This window comes from Saimiri boliviensis, chromosome 19 (assembly GCF_048565385.1).
Source record: "Saimiri boliviensis isolate mSaiBol1 chromosome 19, mSaiBol1.pri, whole genome shotgun sequence".
NCBI lineage: Eukaryota > Metazoa > Chordata > Mammalia > Primates > Cebidae > Saimiri > Saimiri boliviensis.
This window is the reverse complement of record NC_133467.1, coordinates 41,513,428-41,536,936: the sequence shown is the minus strand read 5'-3', so window position 1 is coordinate 41,536,936 and position 23,509 is coordinate 41,513,428. Positions and strand designations below refer to the sequence as shown.

Genomic DNA, 23,509 nt, shown 5'->3' with positions numbered 1-23,509 from the left:
GAGACAAGAAAGTAGCTGCATAAAGAGAGAACACTTGGAGAATATCTGCTTAAACTTAAGTCTGCAAGAAGACCAGGTGACTTGACAAATGATATCCATCATATAAACCATCACCTGATACTTATTTTCCCTTCTCTTGCAGGAATTGAGAAGTTCAAAGGGCAGTACTTCCACAGTCGAGACTATAAGAACCCAGAGGGATTCACTGGAAAGAGAGTCATTATAATTGGCATTGGGAATTCTGGAGGGGATCTGGCTGTGGAGATCAGCCACACCGCCAAACAGGTTTGAATCAGTCAGTTAATTACTTTGTTTCACGGTAGCTGCAGTTTCCCCACGGAAGCTGCAGGTGGTGCCCACAGAGTAGGGAGAGTAGGGATGCCTGCACATAGCCCACCGGTGCCAGGGGCAAAGGTTGGGCTTGCTTTCATGACCTTAGTCGGCGACGTTGTGACTGATGCGAGTAGAGGAGGTAAGGCTTCCAGTTAGAGTTCCATCATGCAGCTGCCTCACACCAAGGAACTGGATCATGGCTACAGTCTGGGCTCATTATCCTAAGCAGGCATCTTCTCAGAGTGTGCCGCTGTCTTTGATGAAGATCAAGTGATTGCTGGGAGAGGTGGTTAGAAAGCGGTATTGAGAGTGAGGTTCTTCTTTTGGCCAGCAGAAGTGCTACATTCTTACACACAGGAAAGCGCACTGTGATCCCTGAAAACTTTGCACTCATAGGATGGTGCGCGATTTTCCCTTTACACTCCCCAAATGGAAAAAAGCAGCAATCTTACCTTCCCAAAGACAGTGTGGGTATCCGTGTAGCATCCAAACTGTAACACGTGCAAGCAGTTTGCCCCAGCCTACGCATACAGTTAGGTGACAGAGTAACATTCGTTCTAAAGCAATTTCTATTTCCTTCGCTTTCTGTTTCGTTTGTTTTGGGTTTTGTATAGCATATTTTGAACTGAGAAGCAAGTGTCTTCAGTATAAATTCCTGGAAAAAGACATGCCAATCTTGTATTTTATTAATGTTTTTATTGAATCAAACTCTATTGGCAATAGGTAAATGTTTTGGTTGTTCTTTGGTAACTTTGATCAAGTCGTGCCTCTCTACAAATATATTTTAAATTGTTTTATTTTCATTAGAAGCTTAGTGCCGCAATTCTGTTAATTGACTCTTAGCAACTTTGTTCAAAAAACACTTCTTCTCAGTAAATGCTCATCTATAGCCACAAAAATGGTTTCATGTTACTTCTTGAATTAATTCAACAAATATTTATCAGGAAATAATTATATAAACAAGGATTAAAAATAATTATATAAACAAGGGTTAAAACATGTATGGGTGTTATGGTAGAAGAATGTGCGAAATATGGAGTGGGGACCCATGGCAAGAGCCTTCTTTAATATCATTGGTTTTTCAAATGGGCAGTTCTAAGGGAGCTTGGCCTTACCTGCCCTGGGGAATTGCAGGTTACCAAATAACAAAGCGTTTTTGTGTGGGTACAGATAAGGTGGCTGTGTCTGTGAGAAAGCCAGTGAAAATGCAAAGGAAAGGTGTATCTGCATAGCAAAGGCAAGACTGTCACACCAGTAAAGCAAGGTGAAGAAACTCAATTGCTGAGTTCTAACATTTTGCTTTACATTTTAAATTGTATTCATGAGGATTTGTTTATAAATCAAAAATTTTAAATGGACCTATATATTTCCGTATATCATGGAAGTTTTTCAGATAATTCTAGTGGATGCTTTTGTAAAGAGAAAACATCCCTTTCTTTCAAGATTAATTTCATGTAAGATTACACTGATGAAACAGTTTTCCTTGTAAATCTGATTTGTAAATGTTATTTGCTTAAAACAAGGTATAGCAAACTTAGAAAACTGAAATAAGTAATATGACAGCTGTTAAGCACTTATCAAGCGTTTACTATATACCATACGTTTTACAAAAACACTACTCAATTATCACAACAGCCTTGCAATAGATGTATTATTGTTACTATTTCATAAATGGGAAGCCTTTTTATTAGGGTTCTGACTGTTTTCATTACTCATCAGAAGTTATATAGCCAGCATACAAAACCGTTCAGTTTCTAAGACCATATATGCTCTTTCCACTGTGACATGTGGAAGTACATAATTATCCCAGCACTTCCAGCCATCATAGGTGAGGTAAGATTTATGAAGTAAACAATTATCCCTCTGTAGCCAGGCCATCTTAGACAAAACGACTTTGAAGCAATGTACTTACATATCTTACAATCTGGAAGCCATCTCCAGAGAGTTTCATAATATAGAAAAAGTGATCCTTTTGCCAGGTAACTGGATATCAGATCTTTATCAGCTCTGAACATGGATTTTAGCTGGCGGAGGACACAGAAAGACTAGCAAGATTCCTGTTGTTCTGCTAGCAATCTTATTTTTCTCTGTTAAACAATCAATCAAACATTTCTTGAGCACAGACTTTGGAGTCAGTCAGACCTGGGTTGGAAGTTCAGCTCTGCCACTTACTAGCTCTGTGACCTCAGGCAAGTTACTCATCCCCTCCATGCCCCTCATCTATGACATGGGTGTAGCAATACTTCCCTTAAGAGGTTGTTGTACTAGGGATGAAGGACCTAGCACAGTGACTTAAAGGCCACAAATCGCAATAAATGGAAGTGACGATGATCTGCTGTGGAGATGTGTAGGCTATATCTCCTGCCCTTGAGAAAATGCCTTTGAAGAGACAGAAATTAAGAGTGGAGAAAGTTCAATATCAACAAAAATGATAAATAGCAGGGGTTTTTGTAATAATGCAAATGTCAACGGCAAAAGAATGAGGGTTTCAGATTAAATGGTTTCCAGCTGCTTTCAATTTTACCATTCTGTGATTTTTTTTTTTTTTTTGAGACGGAGTTTCGCTCTTGTTACCCAGGCTGGAGTGCAATGGCGTGATCTCGGCTCAACACAACCTCCGCCTCCTGGGTTCAGGCAATTCTCCTGCCTCAGCCTCCTGAGTAGTTGGGATTACAGGCACGCACCACCATGCCCAGCTAATTTTTTGAATTTTTAGTAGAGGTGGGGTTTCACCATGTTGACCAGGATGGTCTCGATCTCTTGATCTCGTGATCCACCCGCCTCAGCCTCCCAGAGTGCTGGGCTTACAGGTGTGAGCCACCGCGCCTGGGCCCCATTCTGTGATTTTTAATGAGTTTTACAGGTGATAAATGCTAGACAAGTTCAAAGGATGGAGAGAAAAACTGTCAGCCTGAATGATCAGTGGTGTCTTCATGGAGGAGGCAGTCTTGATTTAGGTCTTAAAAACTGAACAAGCTTTGGGCTGGGCTGGTGGCTCATGCCTGTAATCCCAGCACTTTCAGAGGCCAAGGTGGGTGGATCACCTGAGGTTGGGAGTTCAAGACCAGCCTGACCAACATGGGGAAACCCCCATCTCTACTAAAAATACAAAATTAGCCGGGCATGGTGGCGCATGCCTGTAATCCCAGCTACTCAGGAGGCTGAGGCGGGAGAATCGCTTGAACCTGGGAGGCAGAGGTAGCAATGAGCCGAGACTGCACCATTGCACTCCAGCCTGGGCAACAAGAGTGAAACTCCGTCTCCAAGAAAAAAAAATGAACAGACTTTAGAGAGTTAAGAGGAGAGAAGGCATTCCAGACAGGCATAATGGCACTAGACAGAAATGCAATGGTGGATTAGAGCAAGACGTATTCTTGGACAGTAGATACACCAATTTCATTGTAAGTTTAGTGTTTGGGAAGGGAAATGGCAGGAACCAAACACAAAAACCCACGAAGATTGAGCAGGGGCTAAAAAGCAAGACTAATGAGTTTGAAATGATTCTTGAAGAAATCTGGGGTGCTTTTGAAGGTTTATGATCCTGAGTGACTAAGGCTAACACTCTCTCCCATGTCCCAGGTTTTCCTCAGCACCAGGAGAGGGGCCTGGATCTTCAATCGTGTAGGAGACTATGGATATCCTTTTGATGTGTTGTACTCTTCTCGACTTAAATATTTTATGTCAAAGATCTGTGGCCAGTCATTAAAAAACACATATATGGAAAGAAAGATGAACCAAAGGTTTGACCATGAAATGTTTGGCCTGAAGCCTAAGCACAGGTATGTCCCCAGGATGAGGGTGCAGGGGTAACGTCCAAAGCACAAGAATAAGGACTGTTCGCACTTGCTAATAGCAGAGCTGCCTCTACCCATACATTAAGAAAACCCATAGTGGCCGGGCATGGTGGCTCATGCTTGTAATCCCAGCACTTTGGAAGGCCAAGGAAGGCGTATCATCTGAGGTCAGGAGTTCGAGACCAGCCTGGCCAACATGGTGAAACCCAATCTCTACTAAAAACACAAAATTAGCCAGGCATGGTGGCGCCTGTCTGTAGTCCCAGCTACTTGGGAGTCTGAGGCAGGAGAATCGCCTGAGCCCTGGAAACAGAGGTTGCAGTGAGCTGAGATTGTGCCACTGCACTCCAGCCTGGGTGACAAGGTGAGACTGTGTCTCAAAAAAAGGAAAAAAAAAAAAAAAAAAAAGAAAGAAAACCTGTAAACCCATAGAATCTGAAATCAGGTTTCTACTGTGTACCCACAGATGTCCAAGATCTATTGGTCTGTGGGTTTTTAGTCTAGACTTCTCTTTAGCATTAACCCTTAGCTCATTCCCCCAGGTATCAGTTCTTTTTACATGATGCCCAACAACAAAATGGTAGCTGAGGGTGGTGCATCATTTACTCATTGAGCACCTGTTATGAGCCAGCTATCATACGTGGGCATGAAATGCAGAGAGAAAAGACCATAGTAATGGGAATAGACATTACACTTACCTTTCTGAGAACTTTCTACAAGATAAACATCGCGCTACATGAGTTGCAGGCAGCATCTCACTTAATCCTCACAAGAGCCCCATCAGTTGGTTCTATTTTTGTTTCACAGTGAGGAGGTCTATGCAAACCTACCCCAAAGGCTGAGGAAGCTGAGAGGCTGAAGAAAGAAGCTGACAAACTCAGTTTCTTAGAAACATTTAATAGGGACTTACGAACAGAAGCCACATCTGCGTCTCAGGCCGTGGGGAGACAAGATGTTAGATCCCCATACCATTATCTCCCGACCCAGGATATCACGTGCCGTATATACTATAAGGGAGGGACACACATGCTTCAGAGAGAATGGGTAGGAGTTTGCCCTACAGGGGGGACTAAAGGTAAGCACATGCTCTTAAACAACAGAGTAACTGGAAATCTCAGAGGTATTCCTGGAACTGAGGTTGATCAGAAGTCAATATGGTAGATTAGCGTCGAAGATGGAGTTGCTTTGGCCTCCACAATTTTCTATCTACATTTTACAAATATAAAAATTAAGACATAGAGAAACTAAGTAATTTTCCTGAGGGCAACACGAGTAATAAATGGCAGACTCAACAAATGGATCTTACCTTAAATACTCTAATGAGAAGAAAGAGAACAGAGTATAATAAAGAAATACACAGAGTGCTATGAAAGTTGAGGAGCCAGGGAGCGAAAACATTTCTAGAGGCTGATTCTAAATTTATTTCACCTCCAACTTTTTATTTTTTTAAATGTTCAGATCTATACAAAAGTTGCAAAATAATAAGTACAATCAGCACCCATATGCCCTTCACCGGATTCACCTGTTAACAGTTTGCTGTATTTGCTTCCTGTCTCCCCTCTCTGTAGACAGATCCACACATGCTGAGCACACATACACAGGCACATTTTTTTCTGAAACCATTTGGGTACGCTGCAGTCATTAAGACACTTTAAATACTTCAGTGTGTATCATATAAGAAAAAGGGCAAGGAGGCTGAGGCAGGAGAATTGCCTGAACCCAGGAGGCGGAGGTTGCGGTGAGCCGAGATCGCGCCATTGCACTCCAGCCTGGGTAACAAGAGCGAAACTCTGTCACCAAAAAAAAAAAAAACAGAAAAGAAAAAGGGCATTCTCCTACATAACCATCGTATAATTATCACACCTGGGAAATTTAAAATACATTATCTAATACATTGGCAATATCCCCAGTCGCCCCAATAATATTTTATATGGCTTTTAAAAAATCTTTTTAAATCTAGTATCCTGTCAGGTAATCAATCACACCATTACACGTAGTTGTCACGTCTCTTTAATCTCTCTTAATCTAAAATAATTCTCTCTTTGACATGAGCTTCCTTTTTAAGAACCCAAGGCATTGTTTTGTAGAAAGTCTCTAAATTTAGACTTCCATGGTTTTCTTCCTTTATTATATTCAGGTTAAATGTTTTTGGCACATAGACTACACAGGTGACGTTGATCTTAGTGGGTCACATGAAAACCACATGATGTCAGTTTATCCCACAGTAACGATGCTAAATTTGATCACCTGTATAAGGTGGTATAGATAAGGTGAAAAGGAGATCTTTTTCAAAAAAAAAAAAAAAGCAAAAGAGATGGCTTTTTAGAAAGATCCGTGACACTGGAAACCACCCTTATTATTATTAACAGAAAGTAATGGGAGGCCAGGCGCGGCGGCTCACGTCTGCAATCCCAGAACTTTGGGATGCCGAGGTGGGTGGATCATGAGGTAACGAGATCAAGACCATCCTGGCCAATATGATGAAACCCCGTCAATACTAAAAACACAAAAATTAGCCGGGTATGGTGGTGCACTCCTGTAGTCCCAGCTACTCAGGAGGCTGAGGCAGGAGAATCGCTTCAACCTGGAAGGCAGAGATTGCAGTGAGTGGAGATTACGCCACTGCATTCCAGCCTGGTGACAGAGCAAGACTTCGTCAAAAAAAGCAATTACTTTTGCACCAACCCAGTGTTTCCAGTATCTGTGTCCTGTGCTGTCCCTAGGAAACCATAACAGGCTGGAAGTACCCCCAAGATAATTCATTGAAAACAACTTTGAGATAAATTCTAAAACCCTAGGCTGTGTAACGTTAGACAAGTCATGTAACTTTTCTAGGCCTCAATTTCCTCATTTATAAAACCTGGATCATGACACCTATTCTACTTCCTTCATAGAGTTTTGAGAGAGTCAAATAAGTTAATGCATGTAAAAGCAACTTATAAACTGTAAATTGCTACATACATGTAATTTATTATATAGTTTGGAAAATAGTGGCCTAAACTTAGCTCTCGAGCCTTTGAAACTGGAAATGAGACTGAACAGAATGTTGACAGTTTACTTCTTTTTTTTTTAAGGGTATCTAATACATACTTTATTTTTATTTTTTATTAAAAAAATTTTTTTATTGCATTTTAGGTTTTGGGGTACATGTGAAGAACATGCAAGATTGTTGCATAGGTACACACATGGCGGTGTGATTTGCTGCCTTCCTTCGACAGTTTACTTCTGTCAGGCTTCTTGATATGAGGATAGAAACTATTGGCCTGTGCCCTTATCATATCACGTACAGAACATTACTGTAACTTGAGAAATCATAATGCACTCCTGAGACAAGACTCTTCTTCCTTCACTCCTCCAACACTCTCCCTTTCAATGCCAACCAGGGTCCAACTTCAGCTCTGATCTTGATCTGTGCCAAGCTAGTGTAAATCAGACCTTTCCCAAACTTCATGCATTGACCAAGGTCAAGATTATTGGCATATTGTTTACCTCCACCGAAGCAAAATTTTACTTACATGGTACTGATTGCTCTTTCTCTCATCTCTCCTTCACTTGATCTTTACCACCGCTCGCAGAGCTCTGAGTCAGCATCCAACCGTAAATGATGACCTGCCAAATCGTATCATGTCTGGTGTGGTGAAAGTGAAAGGAAATGTGAAGGAATTCACAGAGACAGCTGCCATATTTGAGGATGGCTCCAGGGAGGATGACATTGATGCTGTCATCTTTGCGACAGGCTATACCTTTGCCTTTCCTTTTCTGGAAGATTCTGTCAAAGTGGTCCAAAACAAGGTATCCTTGTATAAAAAGGTCTTCCCTCCCAACTTGGAGAGGCCAACTCTTGCAATCATAGGCTTGATTCAGCCCTTAGGAGCCATTATGCCCGTTTCAGAGCTCCAAGGACGCTGGGCCACTCAGGTCTTTAAAGGTAAGTGACCATGCAAATAGATCACTTAATGACCTGGTGATATGTTTACCTCTGTTTAGGTACTTGTTTTTAAATAGCTAGAGACAGCATGTATGATTACAGCAGTGCCTAGCACAAAGTTGGTACAGAAAAATCTATTTTTGAGTGAATCTAAAGTAGCAATTTATAACCATGGACATACATCACACCTGGGAAATTTTTCCAAGCTATGCATGCTTTGACAACATCCTTGCTGATGCTTATTTAGTAAGTCTGGGGTGGGGCAGTTATAAAATCTTTGAGAAAAATGTTCCCCAGTGATTCCAATGTGCACTCCAAATTAAAATTTACTCATAGGTTTTAGGCAACTGGCATATATTTGTGAAGTAAAATAATTTTATCTTCTTTCATTATAGATAAAATATAGAAATGGTATGACTTGATTTAGGCCAAAAATTAAGAGCTGGTTGGAGACTAGTTTATAATGTAGGGTAGTCAACCTCCCAAATTCTAACTGTTTTCCTTTATTTTCCCTCTTTCAGTTTTGGCTGGGAGTACATGAAAAAAAATGGCGGGGGGGGGGTGAGTAGGTTTAATATGAGTCAGTAGAATGATATAGCTTCCAAAGAAATAATTAAATCTAGCATCATTAAAAACTATAATTTTTTTTGAACTATCAACTTTAACACCATTGCTTCTTTAACAACATTACAATTGTTCTCTAGACTGGCCAGACCACACCTAATGATACATTTTTAAAGTGAAGCTGGAGCGCATTAAATAAGGAGAGAGAAAAATGGTTTAAGGGGTTTGAAAACATGCCATTTGAAGTACAACTGAAAAAGCTGGAGAGATATTCAGCTTGGAGAAGATAAACTTCAGGAGAGCTAGGAGAGTTCCCTTCAAATATCTGAAGGAATGGCCCATGGAAGAAGGATTGGAATTACTCAGTATAGCGTCAAAGGGTCAAACCAGAATCAAGGAGTGAAATCTTGAGGGTTGCACATCAGCTTACCATTAAGAACAAATCTAAAACCTTTTCCTATCAGCCTGTGCCATTTCATGATGGGACTGGCAGCTTCTGAAATTCTAAGCAGAATAGGAAAAGGATGCCAAATGCCTGGGTGCTCATTGGGCCGGGGGCGGAAGGGGTGTGAAGGAAATTCAGGTCTCAGAATAGAGAGAAGTGAGACGGTGTTTAAGGGTCCTTCCAAAGAAGAAATTCACTGATTCTTTGGTTGTTATAACAAAATTTGCTATTGTTACTAGCAATCAATTACAACTATTCAGTGTTCCTGTTGGAATTACAGCCTTTTTTTGTTTTCCTTAGTGAAAATCTTCATGGTAGCAGCGAAGAAAGGAAGCAATGGTGTTAAAGTTGATGGTTCAACAACCTTTCTAAATTTCTCCAAATTTCTGTCACTCCCAGTCCTGTCCAGCAGATTATGTACTACCTGAGAGCACTATGCAAGTAGCCAAATGCAAATAGCCCATTAGCTTGGCCTAATTCTAGTCATATTAAAGTGACCTTTCAATTGGCTCAATTAAATAAAGGGAGAACAGTTCATTAAAACAGGCTACAGCATCTCACTACACTTTAAGCAACTGGGACTCTTTTTCAGGACCAAGTGAATTACTGAGAGGAAATAAGAGGAGTATTTGCAGGACTCTGCATTATGGCTACGAGATTAGGGGATCCTAGGGAAAATGTACAAACAACCCAGCTCCCTATGCTATCAGAAGCCTAGTGCTAATTCCTCCAGCTTTTTTCTAATACCTGAAAGGAAGAAATCTTCAGAATTCTATAACTCTACTAGACTTCCAACAGGAACCCTGGTTTTTTATTCTGTCCATGGCCAATCTGTCTGCCTACCACATTCTTACCTTTCTCTTCCCTGCATTCTCCCTTCACGATGCCAATTTTAAACCCTTTGGATTAGCCGGGTTTTCCCATTTTTTCCTGTCTGCCCAAGAAAGCCTGCCTCCTTCCTTGTCTGTCCCCTGCCAAACCCTATGTTCCTTCTTCCTCTGTTGTCTGGAATTATTGTTCTCTTGTGAAGAAGATACTCCACTCTTTTCTGGAACACTGAATTTGCTTCCTTGCCTGGACTGAAATGAAACACAGTTTCTTTTTCCTTTGCCTCTTTTGCAGCTCTTGCAAGTGTTTTATTTTCACTCAGCAACTTTCTTTCCTTGAAAACAGACATCAAGTTACACCAGCTCTCTGGCTCACAAGAAGGCAGTATGTCACAGCATGGCATTCAAGTCCCTCCACAAATTGGATACAGCCTCGTTTCAGGCCCAGTGTTTCACTAGTCTTTACTTCCTGCAATCCTCCGGGTGCACTGGATGATGTACCCACTGAGCAGCAAACACAGCAGGTGCCCTTGTACCCTGTGCTTTTGCTTCCACTGTCCTTTCTTCTTGATATGCCCTCCCTTTACCTTTTATTTGTATAGAAAAGGTCTATGTGTATTTCTTCCCTCCCTTAGTAGCCTAGTGATAGCTCTTTATGTAAAGGACGCATGTTTATATGCCTTTGAATTGCAAGCCTAGACAAATGCCTAGCACGTAAGAGGTATCTAATAAATCTCTATTCTAATAAATACCAGTTTAGCCTTGAGGTAACTGAAGTTCTAAATTCTCTTGTAGAAGCTTCTTATTTGAGGATCTCAGCTTATGGGCGACCTTAGCCAATTTCGAGTTATGTTAAAAGCCTGGACTGGACTGGAACTGCAGAATGGCAGCCAGATCTCTTCTCTCATAACATTAGCTCTACACTGAAATGTGGCGGGGCAAGTCAGGATTACACAAATACAACCTGCTTTAGGCCGGCAGCAGACTGAAGGCCTACGACCACAGAACTAGAGTTCAGGCTCTCTTCCTTCCCACCTTGTCTTGGATCCATTGGAAGACCCTCCTCACAGTTCTTCAGCATTGTTCAGATAGCATATACTGACCTCTTGAAATGTACCAGGCCCTCTGCTAGGGGCTAGAGATGCAAATATGACCAAACAGAAAATCCCCATCTTTCTAGAATGCAGAGTCAAGCAAGGAAGACTGTATTAGTCTGTTCTCATGCTGCCAGAAAGAACTGCCTGAGGCTCAGTAGTTTATAAAGGATAGAGGTTTAATTGACTCACAGTTCTGCATGGCTGGGAGGCCTCAGGAAACTTACAGTCAGGGTGGAAGGCACCTCTTCACAGGGCTGCAGGAGAGAGAATGAGTATGGAGTGAAGGGGGAAGACCCTCATAAAACCATCAGATCCCGTGAGAATTCAGTATCACGGGAAGAGCATGAGCAGCATGCGGGTAACCACCTGGTGATTAAATCACCTCCCACCAGTTCCTTCCCATGACACATGGGATTGTGGAAACTACAACTCAGGATAAGATTTGGGTGAGGACACTGCCAAACCATATTAAAGACAGACAAGTAAACAGACACTTAATGATTTGTTCATTCAGCAGATATTTAACTATATCCTAAGCAAGTGCTCCAGTAACAATGCAGAAGAGCTGCCATGGGAGCAATGGGCCATAAGTACCCAATTTCCCCACAACGACACAGGAATTTACTAAAAAGACAAGGAAATCTCGGCCGTGGAAGGGAAAGAATCACTACTATTTATGCAAAGTTAGAGAAAGTGACAGAACAAATAGGGTTCTGGGAACTGCAAGTAGTTCAAAATGCTGGTAAAGAAAGTGTTACAGGAATGGAGGAAAACGAAGCTAGAGATACGCACAGGCAATATCGAGAATTTTGCATTTCATATACACGGTAGACACCCACTGAAGGATGTTACCTGGAAGAGGAGTCAAATCATGTTTGCAGTTCAGAAGATACGTTAGAGGGGAGTAAAATGGGAAATAGATCAGGAAGAGCCTTCATAAAAGCCTCAGTAAGACATCATGAGGGCTTTAAACGAAGGTAATGACAATCCAAAGGAATTGGAGGAGCCAGACTTAAATGAAATTTCACAGGCAAATCTGAAGAATTTGGTGTGACAGAAGCATGCTGGAGAAGAGAGACAGAAGAGAATCTGTTCAAGTGTTGAGGCCATTCATCTGAATTGGGAATCTAAGATGGGGAGCAAGACATGGAGGGAGATAAGAAATATGCTAAAACTAATGTGTCTAAACAAAGAAACACTGCAAAAAGAAAATGTATGAATTAAGCCATAACTGCACCACAGGGTATACAGGTAAAAAGATGTATACATCTTTAAAATTAAAAAAAAAATTTTTACATTTTTTCACCCCATGAGATCTAGACTAAGATGTATATACCTCATTATCTATCTATCTAGAGACAGATAGAGAAATAAATAAGTAGGGTTTTTTGTTCTCTTTCTTTCTTTCTTTTATGAATTGGGATTGGAATCACAATCACGAAATAGAACTCCTCCTTCATGTTTCTAGCTAATAAAAGTACAACCCATGTTCAACCTGAGAAAGCTGATTAGAAAAAGAAAGAAAACTTGCGGTTTTAGAGAATTTGGAAATTAACTTTAAGATGCATTTCTTCGAAGAGACCTATGATTAATCTTAAATGAAGCATTTCAGTATTTCCTAACTGATTTATGAAGATAAGTAATAATTCCCATGGCTAAAATGTCAAAACACATGGAAAACCACAGAAGCCTCTTTCAGAGTGTGGAACTCTGAGTTCCGTATTTGAAGAGGGATACACCAGGGTAGTTATTAGAGTATGCTCAGGGAAGGGCAGCCAAGATGGCAGAGAATGTGAAACCCATTATATGGGAAACTTGCACTGTTCAGCCTGATAATGAGAAGACTGAAAGGAGTTATGATAATTGTTTCCAAATGTTTCAAGAGCCGTCATGTATTAAGATCAATCTCTGTGGCTCCACAAGGCAGAACCTGGTCCAATGGTACAAAGGCAAAGAGTCAGATCTTGGGGTCTATAAAAAATAATAAATGTTCCAGCAGCTAGAGCAGTCAAATAATTCTATCATCACCTCAGATATAATTATTGTAGATACCCATCACCAGAGATGTTTAAGGAGGAGTGAGATAACTACCAGGTTAGAGTACTTGTAGAAAGAACGCTTGTATCAGGTAAAATGTATTACAATTCTGAAATTCTACATTCCAGAATTTTGTGAAATATAGAATATAATTCCAGTCAACCTTAGGACTGGATGTGGCCAAAATCTTCTACATGGCATAGTCCTACTTAGAGGGGCATACAACTGATTGTTTAAGCTTAGCATTATTCACACTGACTTACATTCAGCCTTTGTCTAGCCCTGTCCTTGGTGTGTAATTCCTACTACTGGAACTGTTTATGCATTTGTACTTAAGTTTATCAGTCAAGATTAGGTATTATGAATTCCTCTTGGCCTTAACCCCTGCTCTTATCAAAGAAACAAGTTTAGAAGGTGAGGTTTAACTTCCACGGGACTTGAGGCATAAAATATGATTAAGATTTTATTTTGGCCAGGTGTGGTGACTCACACCTGTAATCCCAGCACTTTGGGAGGCCGAGACGGGTGGATCACCTGAGGTCAGGAGTTCAAGACCAGCCTGACCAATATGGTGAAACCCTGTCTCTACTAAAATTACAAAAAAAATTTAGCCAGGTGTGGTGGTGTGTGCCTGTAGTCCCAGGTACTCTGGAGGCTAAGGCAGAAGAATCATTTGAACCCGGGAGGTGGAGGTTGCAGTGAGCCAAGATCACACTATTGCACTACCTGGGTGACAGAGCGAGACTCTGTCTCAAAAAAAAAAAAAAAGATTTTATTTTTACTTCCTTCTCTTTCTGTGACATAAGGCCCCTTTGTTATCAAGAATACAGGTTACAGGTGTGTTTCCTCACTCCCCTGCCCTTTAACTTTGTAACTGATTTTCCATTTACTTTTAAGGCCATTTTCTCATGTCTGTATATTTTTTTCCCAATTGAAAGAGTACATGAAGGAGGAGGCAGGTATCGGTTGGAAGTCAGAGTAGGGGAAATCTCTTCCAAAGCAGAGTGAGTACAGGAAGCTACAGATGTTAATAGTATACTGTGGTGGCGGTAGAGTAAGGTGTTCGAGTGGACTATAACCTCTTTGAGTACAGGAAACCATCTGTATTTCTCTGAATTCCCCATAGCATAGTAATTGTTTATAGGATTATAGGATTATTGTTCCTACTGAGGTAATTTTACAGTGAAAATTTTAATTTTTATCTTTAGGGCTAAAAACACTGCCTTCACAGAGTGAAATGATGGCAGAAATATCTAAAGCTCAAGAGGAAATTGAAAAAAGGTAAGAAAATGTCCCAGGAAGATATACGGTTACTATTTCTACTTATTTTTTAATAAGAGAAATATTGTAATTTATTTAACTTCCTCATTTTAGCTTAAGGAGTTAGATTCTATCTTGAAGAAAAATGGAAAAATAGTTTGTGACGATACAATGGAGAAATAGCACTAGTAGTCTGAATATGGATGAGAAGGGAGAGAAATGTTTTAGGTGTTTACAATCCAGTGTTTAATGCCTTAAAAAAAGTCACATAGGAAAAAGCATATGGAAAGAAAATCAGGTGTATTATTTTTGTGAGGATTACCAGAAGTGCTAGCGGAGCTGCCGCAGGAAGGAAGTGACGGTGAATGAATGAGAGGCAGCTAGGAGTGAATCACAGATCTGTAGGTAGATTTACAAGTCTGCAGGGCTGCGTTGCGGGCTACGTTCGTGCGACAGCACACTCAAGTCACAGTGGCTCATGGTATGCATAGTCCTTGTGACCTGGGAACATGGTAACAGCTAGCTGCTTAGTGTTTTGGTGAACACAATCATTTAGCAGTCTGAATTTCAGAACTGAAGCTCAACTGCTGGGTGTTTTTTATTTGGACAAAGTGGAAATTGACAGTAAGTCTATACATTTCTGTGGAAAAGTGAGAGGCACAATTGTTCCGGGCCTAAAGAGGTGGTTATCTTCAACTGATTATAGTAGCAGAACTCTCCCTTGTCTGGGAGGAGGAGAAAGTAAGTTTTTATTTAATTCCGTTATCAATTCCAGGTGCTCTCCTATTTTCCTCCTTCCTTTCACTGCCAAACTTCTCCACTATATTTTCTAAATTCTCACCTTTTGCTCCCTCCTAAGCCTCTGCATTGTTAACTTCCATCCTTACTCCTGAAACTGCTCTCTTAAAGGTCATTTGTCAGCACTCTGGGAGGCCGAGGCAGGTGGATCACGAGGTCAAGAGATCGAGACCATCCTGGTCAACATGGTGAAACCCTGTCTCTACTAAAAATACAAAAAATTAGCTGGGCATGGTTGCGCGTGCCTGTAATCCCAGCTACTCAGGAGGCTGAGGCAGGAGAATTGCCTGAACCCAGGCGGTGAAGGTTGTGGTGAGCCGAGATGGCGCCATTGCACTCCAGCCTGGGTAACAAGGGCGAAACTCCTTGTCAAAAAAAAAGGTCATCTGTGATCAACTTGATTTTCCTTCCTCTCACTACTGAGTTTGATGCTTTTAAACATTTCTTCCTTCTTGGAGTGCTTCCTTTTTGGGCACTACATGATCTTATTTTTAACTTTCCTCATCTCTTTCCTTTGATTTATTTTTGTTTAATCACCTTCTGATCATAAGCAGTAACCCATGGATATAATATAACCTTTATTAAAGGCCAACTATATGTATACATTGATTTATATGAGTTTATTTAATCTGGATAATCAAGGCAGGAGCTAGTGAACCTCTTTTGTGAAACCTTCAGGAATACTATAGCTTCTTTTTTTTCTTTTTGAGATGGGGTCTCAGTCTGTCACCCAGGCTAAAGTAAAGTGGCACGATCTCGGCTCACTGCAGCCTCCACTTCCCGGGGTCAAGCAATTCTCCTTCCTCAGCCTCCCGAGTAGCTGGGACTACAGGCACACACCAACAATGCCTGGCTAATTTTGGTGTTTTCTGTAGAGATGGGGTTTCACCATGTTGCCCAGGCTGAGCTTGAACTCTTGAGCTCAAAGTGATCCACCTGCCTGGGCCTCCCAAAGTGCTAGGATTACAGGCGTGAGCCACCACGTCCAACCTCGTGAATACTGTAGCTCTTAACCTACTTTACAAGATAAATAAATGCATGCCTACAAACCCTTGAGCCAACATAATGTTCGTAAGGGAAAGCTCTCAAATTCTTTACTGCTTTACTTTTTCTCTCCTAAATCTAATTCCCTTTCAATACATTCCTACTTGACCCTCTATCAGGTCCTGTGAAATTCCATCTCACCAGTTCTACCTCCAAGTTATTTTCTATCTTTTTTTTCCTGTCCCTATTCTTGGATTCTTTAATTTCAATTGGCTTGACTTGGCTTTTCTCTTCCTCTCTGTCCTACATTCCTTCTTTTCATTACACAAAGTAAAAAGGGAAAGTCACTCATTATTAGCTCACCAAATCCCACTCCGCCACACAGATATCACTGTTAACCAACCACATTTTCCCCCTAGTAAGTCCTTTTAAATCTTTAAATCTGCGCTTGGTGTAATCATTTTGTTTGTCTGCATTTGGAGGGCTACTTCCTCTTGTGGAATAAGTCACCCTCCGTCATCCTTCAGGATCCCAAATTAACACTGGCAGTGGGAAGTCCTACCCTGTCGACCCTGCCATTGCTATCTGATGGAAATAATTGAGGATGCCATATTTGAGAATTTTTGTGGTGGGTTTTCTCTCTCATAACATCAGAGTCCTTTGTATCTGGATGTGCTACATACCTGCCCTCATCTTACTTGTATCTTTCACACCCTTCAAGAACCTAACAATTACAGCTCTCTTTTAACTATCCCCTCTCCACGTTTCTGTTTAGCAGTCTGAAACCACTCAGAACTCTCTGCTTCACGTTTGTCTGTTTTACCTCCTTTTGTAGATCCTAAGATCCTGAAGGACAGTTGACAAATGTTTTCTTTCTTCTCTATATTCCACAGCTCCTAGTCTGATATTGAGCCAATAGCAGGCACTCAGAAGACAGTCATTGATTGACTGATTGAATTATTGACAGGCCCTGATTTCTGTCTTCTCTACTTTAGGTATGTGGAGAGCCAACGCCATACCATTCAGGGAGACTACATAGATACCATGGAAGAGCTCGCTGATTTGGTGGGAGTCAGGCCCAATCTGCTGGCTCTGGCCTTCACTGACCCCAAGCTGGCATTACACTTATTACTGGGACCCTGCACTCCAATCCACTATCGTCTGCAGGGCCCTGGAAAGTGGGATGGGGCTCGAAAAGCTATCCTCACTACAGAGGATCGTATCAGGAAGCCCCTGATGACAAGAGCAGTTGAAAAGAGTAGTTCTATGACTTCAACAATGACAATAGGCAAGTTTATGCTGGCTTTTGCCTTCTTTGCTATAATTATGGCTTATTTCTAGTGGGTCTATTGTCACTGCCCCATTTTTCACTGGGAAGCTTGATCTAGAGATGCCTTCAGAATCTGACAAGACCGACTCCTGGTTTTCTGGGAGTCAGAAAATCTACTTTTCTGTCTCTTTCAAAAGCATTAATTCACTTTCCTTTTTCCTACAATGAAACCTATTTTTCATTTGTATTAATTCATCTCCCGTCCACTCATGATCCATCAGTCTTTCTTCTGCTAATCCCTAGACTGTGAGCTCAGGTACTCTTAGTCATCTTCATATGTCCTTAGCACAGTTCTTGACATGTGGTACGTGCTTAATAAATCTTTGTTGTTTATCAAATGTTACCGTAGGGAGAGTAAGTCAGTAAGTCGGCATCTGTATAAAATTGCTTACCCCATGTAACTCTTCTTCTGATAGGATTTGATTTTCTTTTAGAAGCTCACTTTTTTTTCATATTGTAACTCAATGTTTCCTGAGAAATAAGAGAAATAATGGTCTTATAATAGTTGCATGCATCTAAGATAAGAAATACAGATATTAAGATATTTTGTTTCACTTGCTCTTCACTAGTGTACTTGATACATCGTCTTTATTTTCTGAATAAAGAAATTACTTGCAACTTTCCAGGCTCATAGTCATTCATAATCTATCATCTGCCAATGAGATCGAGTTGGCTGAAAAATTTGGGATTTTAAATTAGCTGTCCTACCATTTTAAATCTCTTTGTTCCCATATGAGGATCCAACAAGACTTTATCTTAGGAAATATAATAAGTAGCTTCCACATACACTGTTGCAGTATGGTCTACAGATGTGATTTGATTCCTCTTCCCCTACTCTAATTTTCTCCCCTTTTCTCCTCCCTTACATGGAGTCTAAGTAATAAGTATTTGAACAAGTCATGTATGTATTAAATCAGAATTGGCAACATTCCGCTTCTACCAGTGTTTCTCATCTCATACAGTGTAGTTCTGAAAAACAGAGCAAACAAAATGGAAAGCACGGACTTGGGTTTACATCCCAGTGCTGCTGATCATTCTGTTTTCTCATCTGTGGGAGTTTCACTCTGTTCTTGTCACACAGAGAAACTAACTAAGTGTCCGCTGTCAGGCACACTGAACTCGGGTGATGTTCATAAAATAGCTGTTGTATGTTTGTATTTATATTGCTGCCTATTACTTAACAACAGGATAAATTTGAACAACTGAAAAGAAAAACATTAGAGAAAAACATTAGAGTGTATTATCTTTCCTAATAGAAACACATGTAAGAGAACCAGAAATGTGAGAACTACAACTTCTTCTTAATTATTTAAGCATTTGGACAATTGCCTGCCATTTCACCGAATTTACCTGTGGAATGCCTTTTGAGAATTAGAGAAATGAAAACTGATATTACTTCCCAGGTATTTTGCTTTCCCTAATCCTTGAGATACTGGAGATTTATCATCTATTAAAATGGACCTAGTATTTTTAAATCTGCAGATGAAAAGCAAATTGAATGTCTCTTGCTTCCTTTTCTTTCTTTTAACATATAAATTTGTCTTTTAGCATGTAAATTTGTTAACAGTCCTTTGATAATTCCTAGTTATCGGCAATAAGTATGGCAGTTTCTTTTTTAAATTATGAGTATATAATTCTAAATTAATTGATTCTCTCGTTGTACATATTTATATAAGGTTACAAAAAAAATCATTGATTAATAATTTTTTAGTTCAACCAAGCTGAAAGATGTGAATAGGAAATGGAACTCAAAAACACTTAAGATACAAATTTCTTGTTACTGATGAATGTCTAATAATATTCATCAATTTACCGTATCTTGTAATTATATTAAAAGCTTCTATCATTTTCCTAATTATTTTAAAGCTGATTACAAAAATATATATATTCATATCCTTTGGAATTTGAAAGGAAAAATTACAATATGATTTGGGGAATATTCTGTACCTTTGAATTGGCTCTGTCTTCCTGTAGGTGAGCGGAATCACTGCTATTTCTCTGCCTGTATACAAACTATGAAAAGATTAAAATCAATGGTATTTGTTTTAAAAATAATTAATTTACTCAATGGTTCAGTAGTCTCTTGTGTATAAACGTGTATCTTTTGCTAAAGCTGATTTTATTAATAGTACGGTTTAAAACTTAGGAATAATTTTCATACAATAAAAACGAACTTTTTTATCAATCACTGTACTACAGTCAAGATGCAGACCTGTTCCATACCTCCCCTTCAAAATTTCTTCATGCCCCGTTGTAGCCAATCACTCCCCACCCCTCATCTACAACTCCTGGCAAACACTGATCTGTACTACCATATAGTCTTTCTTTTTCCAGAAAGTCACATAAGTGGAGCCTGACTTCTTTTGCTTCCCATAATGTATTTGAGATTCATCAATATTTTGCTTCCCATAATGTATTTGAGATTCATCAACATTATTGTATATATCAAGTTATTCCTTTTTATTACTTAGTATTCCATTGATAGCTATGCTACATTGTAATTATTGATTCGCCAGGTTATTAGTCTGTTTTCACACAGCTATAAAGACATATTTGAGACTAGGTAACTTATAAAGAAAAACGGTTTAATTGACTTACAGTTCTGCATAGCTGGGGAGGCCTTCAGAAACTCACAGTTATGGTGGAAGGGGAAGCAAGCACGTCTTACATGGCAGCAGGCAAGAGACAGTGAGAGTGTGAATGAAGGAGGAACTGCCGAACCTTTTAAAACCATCAGCTCTGGTGAGAATTCACACACTATCACAAGAATAGTATGGGGGAAATTGGCTTCCCTCCCTTGACATGCGGGGGTTATAGGTCCTTCCTTCAACACGGGGCATTACAATTTGAGATGAGATTTGGGTGGGGACACAGAGCCAAACCATATCCTCAGGTGATGGACATTCATGTTTTTTCCACTGTAGGGTTTCTGTTTTTTCTATTATATGAATAAAGACATCTATGTGTTTACAGGTTTTTGTGTGAACTTGCTTGGATAAATACCCAGGAGTAGGAGTTACTATGCTGCATGATTAAGCGAATGTTAACTTTATAAAAAAGATCTGATTGTTTTTTGAAACAGTAGCCATCAAGATCAGATGTTATACCTATCCTTGGTGGTAAGTGGAGGATGAAAGTTGATGAGTGGAGATGGGAATGTAAGCCTCCAGATGCCCAGTTTAACCTGTCATCCAGTTCTGTAAAATCAATATACTCTTGCCCCATTCTCACATCCTCACCTCTCAGAGGAAGTGAGCTCTGGTTAGTAGTGTGATTAAAAGCTTGCATGTGCGGCTGCCCATGTTATTTTCCTGTTTATCAGGCAGAATGGTTGATCTGAGGAGACCAGTGACAATGACATTCTAGATACGGTAACATCAGGACAACCCCCATCCATTACTTTTCCTATTACCTCCTTCTTTTCCTTCCCTCTAGAAACAAAGGAGAGCATTGGGGTGACAGCAATAAATCTAAAGGGAACAATTATACTGATACTGGTTAAGTGGATCTTGTATCTTTACCAACTCATTCCTGAATGTAAGGAAAATAAAAAGAATTTGGGACTAAGGAGAAGAATTAATTCTTCCTACAGTGTCACATTATATTTGTTCTGTGTCTAAAACATGCGATATTCAGAGTTGACTTTTATCATTAACTGTTGAGTGACTCACAAATGCTGCTAGGGCAGAGCAGAGCAGAACAGTGTCATGGATAATCTTCCAAAGCAGATCATCCAAAAGTCACTTCCGTTTAACTGTGCAAAAGCAGTTTCTCTCCTTAAGCGTTCCATTGGCTCACATACTTCGTTTCTGCTCATCTCATTTGACTACTGCAAGGAAATACATACCCAGGACATATTATCTGGCGTGGTGAAACCACCTTGGGGTCAGAGAACTGAGCACTACTCAAGTCAAGGTTTAGTGTATTATACCTTCCAGGGCCTTGTTCCGGGTCCCACCGCAAGGAACTGACGGGCGGAGGGAGAAAGGTAGCGGTAACCAAGAAGGATGTGCTCACACAGCAAACACTTTGGGGCTAAGCTGCAGTAAAATCGTACCTTTTTTTTTTCTTTTTTTCTGTAAACTGTCTTTGGTTTATGAGCCAGAGAATGAGTTGATAAGAGGCAGAGCAAAAAATGGGGAAGCAGTGCGTTTGTTGGACTTAAGTGGGCTGCCAACTACATAACATAAAAAATGAACTTTTCAACAAATAGAGCTGCTCACTCCGAAAGGCTGGCCTGTGTCGCCTGGGGTTTCCCATCATTGGGCGTGTTTAAGCCTAAGGGGCATATCTTGTTAGAAATGTATCGCCGTCAACAGGATTCCTGCATCCTTCATTCCGCAAACGCGTAGGAAAAGTGCGCTCTGTATGTGAAAAGGAATCAGTCCGGATCTTCTCTCTGCCCGCTGTCAAAGCAGCGCTTCTCACACACGTTCATGGGATCTTGTTAAAATGCACATCCCGAACCCTGGAGCCTCAGCTCCTGTGTTCCTAACAGGCTCCCAGGCGATGCCAACGCTGCTAGTCCGTGTAACACGGAGGGATAAACGTTTCCAGTAGGGAATGAGGCATACGAATAACTATAATACAGAGTAAGAGTCTGTAAGTGCCTTAGATTTCCGTTGTTGTCACCGAACAGCCGGACCCGCCCGGGCCTGGGGCCGTCTTCGCCCTCCCGACACCTGCAGCGCCCCTGCTCCGTGTTCGCTGTCGCTCTCCTCCTGGGGTTTTCTCTCTCCGGAGGTTTCCGCTGCGTCTGCCGTTTCTTAGCCTAGCAGAGTCCTCGTGCGCCTCCCGACCTTTTGCTCCTTCGTCCGGGCGACCTCCCGAACGCCCCGTCCGGCCTCTTCCCCGCGACCCCGGTCGGGCTGGCGGCTCCTTCCCCGTCGCTCCGCACAGAGCAACTTCTCCGTTTGGAGACGGAGTCTCGCTCCGCAGCCAGGCCGGACTGCAGCGCAGCGGCGCCATCTCGGCTCGCCGCGACCTCCGCCTCCCGGGGCCCAGCGAGTCTCCCGCCTCAGCCCCCCGAGTGGCCGGGGCCGCAGGCCCGCGCCGCCACGCCCGGCGGACGTGCGTGTTCTCAGTGGAGACGGGGCTGCCCCACGTTGGCCAGGCTGGTCTCGACCTCCCGACCTCGCGACCCGCCCGCCCCGGCCTCCCGAAGCGTCTGATGCCAGGCGTGAGTCCCCGCGCCGGGCGCGGCGGCCACCGCTTCCTTCCGCCGGAGCTGGAAGCGCGTTTCCTTCTTCCCGGCCGGGGTCCCGCCTCCCAGGCCGCCGGCCGCGCAGACGCCGCCCAGAAACCGCGCCGGCGCCCCTGAGGCCGGGCGGGGAGCCGCGCCGCCCCTCCCGCTCCGAGCCCCGGAGTCCAGGGACGCGGCCTGCGGGCGTCGCTCGGGGACGCCCCCTCCGCCGGGCGGTCTGAGGGGCGCGGCGGCCCAGCCGTCCCGCGCGCAGCCTCGCCGGGCTCCACAGGCCGCGCCCGCGCCCCCGCCCTTCACAGCCCCGCCCCGGCGCCCCCGCCCGCCCCGCGCCGCCCCCCGGCGCCCCCGCCCGCCCCGCCCCGCGCTCCCCCAGCCCCCCGCGCCCCCGCCCTTCACAGCCCCCGCCCCGCCCCCCGGCTTCCCCCGCCCCGCCCCCCGGCGCCCCCGCGCACCCCCCGCCCCGCTCCGCGCACCCCCCCCCGGCGCCGGAGGCTGCGCGCGCCGGCCCACCACCGAGGCGCCGGCCCACCACCGAGGCGGCGGCTAGAGCGGCCGGCGGGCCCCGGGCGCCGCGGCTGCGGGCCGCAGGGAACGCGCACGGGGCGGGCTCCGCGCCGCCGGCCTTGTAGCCATCTTAGGAGGACTCGCGGGTCGGCAGCGCGGGCTGCGGCTTCAATTTCAATAACTTTATTGGCGGCGCGACCTGCAGAACGGCCGTCACGTCAGTGGCCCCTGGAGGAGTGAGAGCTTCGCCCGAGGCGACTGGGGCCGGGGCGCCCCCGGCAGTGAGTGCGGGGACGCGGGGGGCGTCCCGATCGCGGGGCTCCCGAGCCGGGGGCGGCGGGGGCGCCGGGGCGTGTGCAGGCGTCCCCGCAGGCCGGGAGCGCGGGGGCTCCGGGGCTCGGCGGC

At 42.9% G+C, this 23,509-nt stretch overlaps 1 protein-coding gene and 1 long non-coding RNA gene across 6 annotated transcripts in view; one reads left to right on the top strand and one right to left on the bottom strand.

Annotated features, from left to right (window-relative positions):
• Nucleotides 1-18,015, top strand: part of FMO5 (flavin containing dimethylaniline monoxygenase 5) — a 32,875-nt gene extending 14,860 nt beyond the window's left edge. Inside the window, exons 5-9 of the mRNA XM_074390059.1 lie at nt 143-285; nt 3,913-4,112; nt 7,703-8,055; nt 14,234-14,306; nt 17,063-18,015. Coding sequence (XP_074246160.1) covers nt 143-285; nt 3,913-4,112; nt 7,703-8,055; nt 14,234-14,306; nt 17,063-17,408 — 1,115 coding nt within the window. The 3' untranslated portion in view covers nt 17,409-18,015. The remainder of the gene's footprint in view (nt 1-142; nt 286-3,912; nt 4,113-7,702; nt 8,056-14,233; nt 14,307-17,062) is intronic.
• Nucleotides 284-22,885, bottom strand: LOC120360127 (uncharacterized). 5 transcript variants are annotated; one of them, XR_012515077.1, is made up of 6 exons: nt 19,345-22,885; nt 17,790-17,868; nt 4,826-11,242; nt 2,246-2,357; nt 786-988; nt 284-610 (listed from the first exon to the last, which is right to left on the bottom strand). It is a non-coding gene; the product is annotated as an uncharacterized LOC120360127 (long non-coding RNA). The 5 variants fall into 5 exon arrangements; XR_012515076.1 differs by having other exon boundaries at nt 2,246-4,982; nt 7,643-11,242; XR_005576735.2 differs by having other exon boundaries at nt 2,246-2,712; nt 7,643-11,242.
• Between the last annotated feature and the right edge of the window lie 624 nt (nt 22,886-23,509).